The sequence below is a fragment of the Condylura cristata genome, unplaced genomic scaffold (genome assembly GCF_000260355.1).
Source record: "Condylura cristata isolate star-nosed mole 26May11 unplaced genomic scaffold, ConCri1.0 scaffold00013, whole genome shotgun sequence".
Taxonomy (NCBI): Eukaryota; Metazoa; Chordata; class Mammalia; order Eulipotyphla; family Talpidae; genus Condylura; species Condylura cristata.
This window is the reverse complement of record NW_004567114.1, coordinates 16,327,858-16,341,994: the sequence shown is the minus strand read 5'-3', so window position 1 is coordinate 16,341,994 and position 14,137 is coordinate 16,327,858. Positions and strand designations below refer to the sequence as shown.

At 37.4% G+C, this 14,137-nt stretch overlaps 1 protein-coding gene across 1 annotated transcript in view; it reads right to left on the bottom strand.

Annotated features, from left to right (window-relative positions):
- The window catches only part of LOC105853557 (centrosomal protein of 128 kDa-like), a 68,931-nt gene extending 55,432 nt beyond the window's left edge, over positions 1 to 13,499 (bottom strand). Inside the window, exon 1 of the mRNA XM_012724329.1 lies at positions 13,465 to 13,499. Coding sequence (XP_012579783.1) covers positions 13,465 to 13,479 — 15 coding nt within the window. The 5' untranslated portion in view covers positions 13,480 to 13,499. The remainder of the gene's footprint in view (positions 1 to 13,464) is intronic.
- Positions 13,500 to 14,137: the final 638 nt, after the last annotated feature.

Sequence of the window (14,137 nt, the reverse complement as noted above, 5' to 3'; positions counted from 1 at the left end):
TGGTGGAGGAGTTTCTGTTGGTTTGTTTCAAGTCACACACTGGAGAGACTAAGAGAGGCAGCAAGAGAAACTTAGGTGAGGCTTTGCTTAAAGTATTTTCCAGTTAACTGGATAAAACAAATACCAAAAACTTTCAGATCTACAGTGTATATTTTAGACCACTATGTGAAAACAATGAGGTTTTCTTTTTCCCCTCTTTAACACAAGGAATTACTTTAAGACTATTTCTTAAGGCACATATGGAATATGGGGCATGAAAGCTGACAGGATTGGACTATAGACCAAATTAAGGTCAAAAAACACAGAACTAGATTTATGCTGGCATTGTTCAATACAACACTGAAACGACTGGAAACAGGTAGCAAGAGTTCAGGGAATGACATCTGGACTGGAGAACAACTGAAATTATTTGCAGATAATATAAAGGCTCTGATGGTGGTTAGGGGCAATGCAAATGACAACTCATGCAGTTTCAAGGATTGACTGTCCCTAAAGGGAGCTGCACGAACAGTAGCTGAGGGGTAAGGGGAGCAAGCCAATAACCAGGAAGCCAATACTGCATCCCCCCACCCCCAGGGATTTACATTGTAAGAAATAAAGTACAGGTTTCCAGTTGTGAGGTTAGTCATATATCAGCTGAATTTGCTCTGAACTCCCACGTAAATCACAGTACAGGGGTGATTATAGCATAATTTGTGAGCAAGTCGGTGTCATGCAGAACATGTGGAAAACAATGAGGTATGTTTTTATTTCAGGGTGTGTGTCTGACTGTCACCAAACACAGCTGGTCCAATGAGACTCCCTAAGGCTGACATGGCCTGTATTTCCCTCAGAGGCACACATCTTCTGGGCTCTGAGGTGAACAATGTTCACAAGGAAAATCACAGAACCATAGACTTCTTTGTTCCAAGCTCTTCCTCCCTGCATTTACAACACAGCATTTGGTAGTTGACCATCATGGTTGTCACCAGTTGAACCATCACATAGTAGAAGCAAATAGCCTGCTCTGGGAACTAAATTATACTCCTTTGAGCAATTCCAAAAATCCACATCTTAACTTACAGAGTACTTTACTTAATTCTTTTCAGGAATTAAAGCACAAGGGACATTACGGCAGATTCTCTCTCACCCCGCATTTCCATATTCCTTCTGTGGTTCTGTATACAGTTATCTCTCACAACCCTAAAGAGAAGCTACTGGGAAGAATAATCAAGATATAAGATGATTTCAAAGTAATGTATTTGGCTGACAGTTTTTCTTGCTTCCCAGTTTAGTTTGACTAAAATCAAGCTATTATTAATAACCATTTCCTAATATATAAGCACAGTGGGAAGGTGATTAGAGACTTATAACCTCAGGTTATCTATACTCTGATAATGAAAGGAGCAGTACTCTTAGTAGCTAAGAAACAGGAAACAAATCTGACAATTTAGATGTACTTCTACAAAGCATACCTGGAGACTGAACTTATCCTGTATGTCCAAAAAAAGAATTTTGCCTATTGAATCCCAAATATCCTAAACATTCCTACCTATAAAATACTTAACTGCTTTTTCTTCAAATTGAGCTTCATTCTGATTTCTCATTGCAGTCTGACTAGCCTCTTCCCCAGGTGCAATTTTAAACCGTGGTTTTGTCTGTTTAAGAGAGATGTGAGTAAAGAAAAAGAGTTGGAACACTATTGTCGTCAATGAAATGCTATAAATAGTAATGACTATAAAACTAACAAAGGCTAACAATCCCAAATTATTTTAAAATTTCTGAATTTAGAATAGATATCATAAGGTACTTTTAAAATATTTGCCAATTAACTCCTTACCTGATGTATAGCCACAAATTTTAGGAACATCATTACTTAAAATTTAAGGATTTTAAACAAAGAGTGATAATTTATTTCCTTATAAATAAGGAAATTATAAACAAAGAGTGACAACTTATAAACAAAGAGTGATAATTTATTTCCTTAACTGTCTTGCTTTAAAATCATCCCTGGCAGTAACGGATCAAAATCTCAAAATATAAAAACTAAAGGAAAATATAAGATGAACACTTGTTACATATATGGACAACTTTAGTCAGCAATGAAAGCTACTTTTAACATTCACCACCTTACCTGAGGCTGATAGAGGCCGATTATTAGGTAGATTATATTTTCCTTCCAGTGGGTAATTATTTAAATTTCTGTCAACAGTACCAACTTATTTTTGAGGAAGAATTAAAAAACTTATTCTTTGATGACCACCCATTAGAGTTCCATTGCTTAACTGGCAAATATTCTTGAGGTAGATAGCCTTTAAAGTAGTTTATTCTAAGATAGGGTACAAATGGTCAAATCCATTCCACTGCCTGTCTTTATGGGTCCATGGCCTAAGAATGGCTTTTACATTTTTATTTTACTGAGAAAGAAAATCAAATTAAGGACCATATTTCATGATAGAGAAATTTTTGAAAAACAAATTTGTTTCTATAAAGTTTTATTGGAACATCGCTTTCCCTTCCACTCATTTACTTAATTAATTCTTCCATTTATCCTTTCATTCTTATTTATTGAAGTAAATATTGTTGGACATTGAGTACATGGTTATCAAGAAGGAAGCTTTATGCAAGTGGACAATATACTTTGTGTGTGTGGTAGATGTTAAGGAATACATTAGAAACTTCTGGAGTATCTCAAAATTACAAATGCTAGAAAAGCATCCCAAAACCTTCTTTTTAACAGATGTCAGGTGACAGTGTAACAAAACATACTATTCTATAATAAAACTTAATGTTCATATGAAATCATTATTTGTATGCACTTTATATTTGTTTCACTCCATAATAAAAAGGATTATAGTTTTGTCATGTGTCTTTCTTAAGTTGCAACTCTGACATTAGTCTAGCTGAAGCACACAGTCAACACCATTGGGGAGATAGCAGAAGAAAGGAGAAAAGAAAGCAAAACTCAATTTAATTAGCTGTGATACTGTGCAATTAAATGGCACCTCTATTGTGTGCTTCTCCCAATTCTTTTAGATTTGGGCTACAGGAGTTGTATTCATCACAGAGCTCGTAAATGACCTCTTCCCCCAGACTCCAGGCTTCATTTGTGTCTTTTTTTTTAGTTCTCTCTAATGGCACTAGGGGTTTCAATTACAAACAGAATGTAGTAGAGGCTTGGAGTATCCTAGAGTCTTATTCTTTTGTGTTTCATTTTATGAGAAAATACAGAAACATTGTTAAGACATTATATATTATTTATTAGCATACAAATAAGTCTCCACACTTTTAAAAGTAAACATTAAACTAATGTTTAGAGTAGGAAGTGTAATGCAGGTACTCTGGAAAAGAAATGATCTTCAGAATCAATTTTTTAAAACCAAAATAATCACTGACTATGATAAAAAGACAAAGATTTAAGAGAAGATGGTTATTAGTCTTTTTTTTTTTCAGTTCATTTCAGCTTTATCATTTTTTGCACAATTTAAAATTTATGCAAACATTTTCAATGTTGCCTTTAATTTTTGCCAGAATATTTTGAACCTGGTTTAAAACTGAAATTGAAGAAGCCCGAGGAGGGCTTTAATAACAACTTTCTTAAGTCTGTTTATTTAAAACATGATGAATAGGCAAAAAGAAAAGGTGCAGAATGGAAAAAGAAAAATGATCCCATCTCCTTCCTAGAAGTGTTCAAGATTACTGAGTTGTTCATAATCTCACACCAGGAAAGAAAATCTTCCTCACTTCCCAATAACCATCTGCCATGTGTGTGCAGCTTAGAATCAAAGGCCTAAGGAGTAGTTTTCAAGTTATGGAAAGACAGAAAGCTGCTTCACTAGCACTGAGTTCCCAGTAGTTGACTTACTTAGGCATTTCCTAGTCATTTTAGTTTTTAAAGTTGGTTTTTTTTTTTTTTTGAGGAGGTAATAGGTCAGTTAGTATTTGACCACGCTAAATCCTTACTATTCTTGCAAATGAGTCATCATTTGCAAGAAAAAAAAAAATAGGTAAAGAAATTAAAATTCAGGCCAAGAACCTCAACAAAAAGGTACAGAAAATCTGTTCTCCATGAGCTGCCGAGGCACTGCAGTCCAGTGCTAGGAGAAGCTGACAGATTCAAATGCAAGTGCTAATTCTGCCACTTACTGGCTGAGTAAGCCATGTGCCTTAGCTGTCTTATCCTGTAAAGTGAGAATTACAAGATCCATCTTACAGGATTGTTGTAAGGAATAAATGGCATATATTTAGAAGTTTCAGCAAGTGTATGATACAAAATTATTGTTCAGTAGCTACTGAATATCATCCATTAACAAATCAGAGGATGACATTTTCCTTCTTTGAGGCATTGGCCATCACCCTTTGAAGATGATTTAGCACAACCTGGACAGGAATTAACAAGTGTTAAATAAGTATTTTTTAATTTTATTGAAATATAATTTTAGTAAGTTTCAAGATCCTTGGAGGAAATCCTCTATAGAACTTCTTTATATTTTAGAAAATGGGACAGAAATAGCTCTAGAAATTAGAACTATAATTTTTTTCAATGATGTCCTATTAATGCTGAGAACTCCAGAGATTTGTTTTATGAGTTGGTGGAAACAATTTCACCAGAAATGTATTATTGCTGAGCATCTGTTTCCAAATATGTTCCACACTGCAGTCATTATGTAAAATACTGCTTTTCACAACTGTCATGGTTACCAGGAGGTTGGAGACAAAATGGAGCATGTGGTGTATGGCCTGAATGTTTCCCTTCAAAATCCACAAACAAAAATCCTAACCCTCAGTGTGAATATATTAGGAGAAGGGCCTTGGGGAGTGTTTAGGTCCTAAGGGTCTAGTCTTCTAAGGAATGGTAACCTTAGAAAATAGACTTCAGGGCTCTCCCTGGTGGCCCAAGGGGTTAAAGCACAGCTTTATGAGGCTAACAGCAGCCACTGCAGCACAACTTCAATCCCCGACCTGGGAGCTGACCTCTCCTGTCTCCCCTCTGTTACCTTCAGCAGTGTATTTCAGTATACCTGCCTGTTCTGTTCCCCACTCTGTCTCTGGTGAATACTCTCACCCCCTGCACTCTGGTCTGTACCCCAGTTCTTGTGTGCATAAATAAATACAACTTTAAAAAAATAGACTTCAGATAACACTGGATCGCTCCCTGCCTGCTACAAATCAGGAAGCGGGTCCTCTAAAATACATACTTGTGGTAACCTTAGACATCCCACCTTTCAGGTTCCTCATTTTAAGTCACCCACTATGGTATTTATGACACAGCAGTCTGTATAGACACAAGGTTACAAGCCTGAAGTTTGAGGCCTGTCTAAGGATGTGACATGAGAACACAGACAGACACACAGATATACTCAAGCTCTGAAATCCACATGAAGTCATCCCAAATTATAAGGTGACTGATGACTGTCTACACACAGCAGAAACTCCCAAATAAGTCCAACTATTAAACATGCTATGTGCTTAGATGGTCTTCATTTATTACAGGAAAACATAAGCTGATCCTTCTGCCACAGTCCACAAAGCAAAGGACTCTGACTCTAACAAAGACACCTGGGGATGTTTCTGGAAGTGCTGCTTTTCATGAAATTAACTGCAAATGGGATGGTATATGGAGACATAAAATAATTTCTCCCTTTGTGGGAATGAGTAACAAATGCTGAAACACAAACATTGGCTTATTTTCAGCACCCAATGAATGGTTCAGTAAACTTTTTGTCACAAGGCAAAGCCTAAGCATTTGAGTTCAAACACTACTTATCTTTGTGTTTTTCTGAATACATCTAAGGTACTTCTTTCTGTTTTAGAAAAAAAGCTTGACTCAAGGAAACAGCTGAATTCTTAAGACTTGTGCATTGGAGCAATTTGGATAAACAAAATCAGTCAGGTTTTATAGTTTTTATTCTCAAAAGAAAATATCCTTGTCAGTCAACTTCTATATACTCATACATACATAAGAATATTTCACTCTCTGGGTATTCTATTTTCCAGTTTTATTCTGCGATAAACTTGGAGTTAAAATTAAGTTGAAATTTCAGGTAAAGCTGGATGATAAAATTTAATGATTCAGGTGGAATCTATTTTACTGAGCCTGGTTCCCTGCAATCCTGAGGCCTCTGACATAGGAAGTTAAAGTGTGCAAATCTAATTGACTGAGATCCCGCTTGACCCTAATACAGATTACTAATGTTTTATCTCTGTTAACCACATACCAAGTTTAGGCTTGGTAAGTTTCTTCACCTTTTGAGAAAACAGATTTTAATGAATTGTGAGCCAACCTAGGCCCTCAACATGGAGAAGTGCTGTCCAGCCCTCCACCCCGTGCGGACACATCTGGCTTACAAATTGCTTAGAAGAGTTATTTTTTCCTTTATTATATATCAGGGAAAAAAAGGAGATGAATAATGGTTCTCCTACATTCTGAGGAATGCACCTTGAGAAGAGTAAGGAGATATATCTCACATTCTGGTTCCAAGAATTACAGACATTCTATTATAACTGCATCCCTTCAGGTTAATAAAAACCTAAATAGTTAATCCCAATTTATTCACTTGTTCAAACTGGCTCTTCTAAAAGTGTGCTTTAGTATCTGCCAAGCAAATCAGAATTTCTGGGGAAATTTAAGAACTGTTCTAGCCAATCCTTGAATTCTTCTGGTGCACCTCACCCTCACTTCCCCATCTAAAATAACTCAAGGACTTCTGGCTGCCCCATTCACAATCTTAAATCCCCAAAACACATGTGGCTTGAAAGGACATATCACACTCCATGGTCAGGCAAAAATGACTGACAACAAAACTATGGTCTACAGCAAAACTGTCCAGCTAGTCTGCACTGGTCCGACTTATCATGTGGTTGGCTACCAGGGGGAATGGCACCTCCGGAACTCCAGAGATGTTAATGTCAATGTACTATATTGTCAGCCTCTGCCAGGACAACTTATTTGCCCTTGTCAGATTATGTCTTCAATAGTTTTTCTTGCCAAGCTTATCTCCAAAGATGTCTCTGCCAACTCTACCCTGGAAATTCTTTTCCACTTTGGAATACGCCTCTATTCATACTTGTTAGACTTGATCCGAAAGAAATAAGAAATTTGAGGATATTTTATCCCTCACACATGGTGCTGTCATAGACTACAACAGAATTAGCTGAACTGAGGTAACAGCTCATTCTAGCCTTCTCCTCTATTCATTTCAGAATCTTTTATCTCAGTATTCTTGAGGTGACAAAAGCAAATACCTGCCCCTCCACTCCCAAAACCCTGACAAAAAATTAAATCAAATCCTTCAAATGGAAGGTTCTAGACTATTTTTAAAAGCAATCTAGGAGATAAGCATGTTAAAGACAGCATGTCTGCAATACCATTTAATATCCTCTGGGCATAACTTTTGGAATGCCTCAGAAAAAAAAATTCCTTTTTTAAAAAATAGAAACTCAAGCCCTCCCTGGTGGCGCAGCAGGTTAAAGCATAGCACTGAGAAGCTAAAGCCACTTCAGCATGAGTTCGATCCCCGCCTGCCCCGGAGGAGATCCACATGGCGAGGCAGACCTCTCCTGACCTGCCCGCTGCTCCCCTCATCAGTGTTACTTTGTTGATCTGCCTGTTCTGTTCCTCGCTCTGTCTCTGGTGAATCCTCTCACCCTCCGCATCTCTGACTGTACCCCAGTTCTATATGAATAAATAAATAAATCTTTAAAAAAAATAGAAACTCAATTTTTAAAAGTAATAAAAGAAATCAATTCATTTCTAATGAAAGTACTGATACTAAAAAAAAAAAAAAAATGTGTCCAGAAATACTTGTGACATTTACTGGGTCCGTTACTATATGTTTCCCTTTTTCCCCTTAAAATGAAATTGATATCCATGTGCAGCCCATAATCATTATTACCTTGTGACATTCTACATTTGTCATTATGTTTAATAGTTATCCAAAGACAAAACAATCTGAACAAACCTGAATTGAAAATCATTATTGTGGGTTCTCTCTGGTGGTGCAACAGGTTTAAAGCACATCATTATGAAGCTCTCCAAAACTACTACAGCAGAAGTTCCATCCCCCGCCAGGGAGCTGACCCACATGACATGGCAGACCTCTCCTGACCTGCCCACTGCACTCTTCAGAAGTGCCCACTGCACTCTCCTGACCTGCCCACTGCACTCTTCTGCCCGTTCTGCTCCCCACTCAGTCTCTGGTGAATCCTTTCATCGCCCCTGCCCCTCTATCCTGTACCCCAGTTCTGTATGCATAAATAGATAAATCTTTAAAAAAAAAAAAAAAACCTTAAAAAAAATCATTGTTGCCCAAGGAAGTGGGAGGATAGAAAAAAGGCTCTGGAGATGGTAAGAGGGATGGAGGGAGGAAGAAGAGAAAGGAGGGAGGAAGGAAGGGCAGGCAGAAGGAATGGGTGCAAGGAGACAGGCACCTTTAATGCTTTGCCCTAGCAGGCACCTAGTGGGTGGAATTAACATCTATAAAAGACCTGCCAGGCACCAAGGTTTATGCATTTGTCATAGTAAATCCTCAATAGTCTTATGGAATCAGTATTATTATTGTCTCTAATTTATAGATATGGATACTGCCTCAAAATGGCCGAGGAAGACCTAGTAAAGACAAATGAATAGGGAACATTGTGTTCATAATCATCTAGTTTTATCTCACTTAAACATCAAATGAAAAGTGAGAAGATGTAAGTGAGCCTAAGAGGAGGGTAGATGAGTTTTTCCAGATACTCTGTTTAATGGCTGCCAGGTAGCACTTTGAAACTTTTCAAAATTAAACGGGATGCTCTTTTGACATGCTTTGCATGCCAGGTTTCACAGGCAACTAAGAGTAAAGTAAAAAATTGTTGAAAAGTGAACCAGGAAGAATGGTGATTTAAAGAATGAGCACAAAAAACCACCACAGCGGCCCTCCCTGGTGGCGCAGCGGGTTAAAGCACTGCACTAAGAAACTAAAGCCACTTCCGCATGAGATTCCCGCCAGCCCCAGAGGCGACCACATGACACGGCAGACCTCTCCTGACCCGCCCGCTGCTCCCCTCAGCAGTGTAATTCGTCGATCTGCCTGCTCTGCTTCCCATTCTGTCTCTGGTGAATCCTCTCACCCTCCGCATCTCTGGCCTGTACCCCAGTTCTGTACAAATAAATATAATAAATCTTTAAAAACAAACAAACAACCACAGCATCTACTATTACCTAAGCCATTAGAAGAAAGGTGTAACATTCAATGAATCCTTTTCCTCACTTTTCAACAGAAGTGAGGAAAAAATGGATTCCCTTTTGTATCTATTTAAAATGTTTCAGTTGATTTCAAGCGGATTAAAGGGATTTGCTAGTTCACATGGACTTCAAACCCATATGCAAATAGCACTTTAGATACAATACCACAAATTTATAGTCAAAGACAAAACTTTGTTTTTAAGTACAGCACACAATGTAACTGCAATTGAATGTCATACACACAAACAGAAGCCAGATAAAGTTAAGCTCCAGTGAAGAACTTTGGTAATTACCAGCTGCATTGAAAAAAAACACTGTGGAACGTCTCTCTCCATTGTTTATGATTGCTGCAAAAGCACTCCTCTCTGCTGCCTGCCTCCATGGCCATTTTATCCTCTCCCTCTCCCACTGATCCCTAGTGTTCCTGCCCAATTATTCAGCAATCAACTTTTGTTTCAATGACACCTTCAAAGAAGGAGGGATAATAGAGCAGAATAGAGGAGAGATGTGGGTGGGTGGGATGGGGTGGGAAGAGAGACATACAGAAAGACAGAGACAGAAACAGAGAGTGTGTGTGTGTGTGTGTGTGGGGGGGGGGGTTACAGGAATGAGAGAACTTGGAAGTATCACCTCACCTCCCCCACCTCCAAGTTTTTAAACAAAATTGAACTCCAGGATGAGAAAATGTTTTTTTTTTTTTTTTTAATGGGAGGACCTTACAACCAGTAATAGGTCCTATATAAAAATAAGTGCCCAGTAGCAGGGCAGTGATCTGTTTACTGAGTCAATAGAGATTACTGAGTGCCTACTATGGTAAGGCCCTGTGCTCAGCGGATATTTATGCAAGTAAAAGGCACGAGTTGTTTATATACAAATGAAAAATTACAGCTCATTGTATGGTGATTTTTTTTTTATTTGAAAACCCAAATCCCATCTAAGAGGACTTAAGGGTTTAATTAATATGAATTCAGTTATATGGCTTATATTTACCTTGAAATATTCTATTAAACTGTGCTTTTCTAAAATTATTTTCTCTCTAGCTTAAACTTCTTTGTAAGATCTTCCTCCTGGCCAGTTACTAAAGTGTTGGTATTTCCTTGAATCATGAATCACGTATTCATCTCTTTATTCTCAAACTTCCCGCCAGATTTCCCATTATCACTGTGGCTTCTAGTGTCATCTATGCTCTATGGAGATGAAGTCTGAAGACACAAACCTCCGCAGGTCCAGTTCAAGCCTCTTCTGAGTTCTAGATTCATATGAGCACCCCCTCTTCACACTAGCTTCTAGATGTTTCCATGCACCCAAAAACAAAATATCAAAAATTGAACTGATGAATTCGTTATCTCATTGGCTAATATAATCATTATAACCTGCTTAATCAAGAAGCTCAGAAGTCATTCTTAGTTCCTTCTTTTTTAGTTTCTCACAACTAGTCTAAAAATTCATGGATTTTTATATCCAAAAATAAGTTAACAACGTATTCACTCCTTATCCTTTCTCTGGTACCACCAAACTCAGGTCACCAGTGTGTCTTCTGAACATTCTCATGGATATATGCCCAGTGGGTCTCCTTGGTGTCCATTTCACCTTCATCAAATTACTTTTGACTTTTCAAGTTGCAAGTTAAAAATGCGAATGTGATATTTCCTCATTTCAAACCCTGAACTCGTGCAGTAAATATAAACTCCTAATTCCTTTATGAGGTCCATTAGACTTCTGTTTGTTATAAACTCCTTCCTGACTTGCCTCTCCCCTCTCACACACTATGTTCTATAACACCAAACTTCTTTGAACGTTTCTAAAGATCCTTGAACATGAAATTGATGGTCTCTTTCACCTCAGGCCTTCCTAGGCTTGCCACTGCTAACTCCTGGTTATCAGTTAATTATTGTGAAGCCTTTTAGATTGCCACTCCAGTCCAGTTTACCCAATCCACCTTTAACCTCCTATACGTCCATCATATTTATCTAATAGTCTTTCCCACTAAATCTATCCTAGATGACTATCCAGTATGAGCAGCATTTTTTGTGTCCTTAGCTCCAGTGCAGTGCCTTACATAGAATTGGTGCTCAATAAATATTCATTCAATAAGTATATAGAATACCATTTTACTTACAGGGAAGGGTTTAGAGATAAATAAACAGGGCTTACCCTTAAAGAGGATAACATTAAATGAAGAATGTCTGTTATACATAATTATATGATGATAATGAATAAATAAATCGATTCCAATTTGGATATATGGGGATTTGCTAACATTGTAAATTGGAATTAAATATTTAGCTCTCCCTTCTAGGATAATCTAACCCACACTAAACACTTCTAGAAGACAGTTTTATGATATTTTATTACAGATAAGAAAATAGGCACAGCAAAGTTAATTGAGTTACTGAAGGTTACCCGGTGAATCAGAAACAGTCAGGATTTAAAATTCAAAGTTGTCAATCTCCAATTCTGAGTACTATGATGTTTGTTTTGAAACTATTTTGTCTTTTTTGCTCAAAATTCTATTGTATGGCTGTATGCTTTATTTTATGCTTTAACAGTCTTCTCCAAACTATCACCTATGATATTTATAGTGAATAGACGCTCAGACATGTAGGCACTTTTTGATGGATTTTTCCTCCAGCATTTAAATGAAAGGCCTTCTGTGGGGTGTCCTTGCACTCCTGTGCTCTTTAAGAGGTGTCAGTTCCTTCTTTGTCCTTCAAGAGAATGTTGGTATTATGCACCAATTGCCACCACACAGTGCCAACATTTAACTTTTCTGCTTTGGGACATCATCTTGGATACTCTACATCTGTAAATGTCCATTACTACTTGACTGGCGCATTCTATTACATTTGATGGACATTTGGGTAGAGAATGCTGCCAGTCCTTAATAAATACTTGAGAAGCAACACAACCTATTATATTTAATATGTTTCAACACTTGCATTGTGAAAGAAAATAAACTCAAAAAAGTTTGTGCTGCCATCAAAAAGGGCCAGATTTGTACTCTGTATGCAGTAAATATGTTTATACATGGTATTCTGAGGACCAGACTAGTTCTGTATGCATAAATAAATAAATCTTTAAAAAAAAGCTTTATATATCTTTGCAATATACATGCTTAGTGTTTTTATAACAACAAGCATCGCTGATATTAATTTCTCAGAGACAGGCAAGATATATATATATATACTCTTGAGAGTCTTCTACAATAGACTAGAACAATCAGGGGTCTTTCCTTTTATATGCTTCAATATAGGTACTGAAAGAAGTTAAGCTGTACAGAAATTGGGACCAATACGTGACAGTTTTCCCAGGCATATAGAACTATATACCCTTCCTTATAATTTTCGTATCAGTTCTATCGCTTTCTCTTAGTGGATATACCATTATATAAAAGAACCCCAATTATAGAATGTTCTCCTTGCTCTCTGGGTTTTGCTTGATTTATCTTTTATTTGCCAGAATCAGATAACTTTACTCCTTAAAGTTCAAGACAGCTTATTATATCATTCTCCAGTCCCACCCTGCAGTTTGAGACCCAGGAAGAACTATAACTGTCCAAAGTGTTTACTATTCTTAAGCACCAACGTGCCTTCTTTAAGTGAATTGGTCTTGCTGTATAAGTATACCTGATTATGTTTCCCCTAATAAAGACAGACACTTGAGTTACACATTTGTAAGTCAGCCCAATGTAAAAGAAACAGAGATCTTCTGTCAGATGCCAACCTAACATCAATTGCTCACAGCACAGAAATGTCAATTAAAATTCTAGTGCATAATTTTCCAGTCTAGGAAATATGCATAAATTTATGGTGAATTGAGAGGCATGCAAGGTAAGTCTTAAGCTCCATATATGTGTTAATATTCTAGGTTGGTCACTGGCAGATGACATTCATGGAGTGAAAATATATTTCACTTGAAAATGTAAATTTCATGAATTCATCCTCATTCATTAGTCCTGTTTTGGGGAAATGATTTTGGGAGGATTATGATTTCATTTATAATGCTGTAGTTCCTATTAAACTATAATAAGAAATAAAGATTCCTTTCAAGAATAACACAAAAACTGAGTTGGCTTCCTGCTTTAGAAGATTATAAATGTTTTCAACATATCCAAAAGGAAGCAAACTTCAGTTTGGATCTTTAAGTTATATTTTTTTCCTTCATCTGCCATACTTCCCTGAATATGACAATAATAAAGACAAACAAATAAAAATGTTTTCATCCCAATGATGCCTTTCCTAGTGGAGAATTTCCTCTACCTGCAGAGATTCCATTTCTTCATCTTTTCTGTGGGTCTCCTCCAGCAGATCTACAATAAGAGCGTAAAATACACATCAAAATACAATGTAAACATAGGGCCCTCCCTGGTGGCACAGCAGGTTAAAGCATAGCACTAAGAAGCTAAAACCACTTCAGCATAAGTTCGATCCCCGACTGCCCTGGAGGTGACCCACATGGTGCAGCAGACCTCTCCTGACCCGCCCGCTGCTCCCCTCAGCAGTGTACTTCGTTAGTTGGACTGTTCTACTCCCCACTCTGTCTCTGGTGAATCTTCTCAGAGCCCCTGTATCTCAGACCCCAGCTCTGAATGCATAAATAAATAAATCTTTTAAAAAATACAGTGTAAAAATAGGTTGTCACTTATTATCAAGCCAAATTCATTTGGTAGTTTGTATAAACTTTTGCCTGGAAAGAGAGTTTGATGCCTGATGTAAGAAATGTGCTATGATGCCAACTGATGAGATGACAGAGCTCTGGACTCTGCCAAAGCTAAGTTAGATATAAGCCCTGGGAGAACCCAGTGCTTCTGGAGATAGCAGAGAATGAGAGCAATGCAATTACAAATCCTAAATCATACCAATACTTTAGGAATTTCGTTCAGGGCTTATGTAACTCAAAAAGAACATAAATTTAATTTTCCCTTTTAAAAGA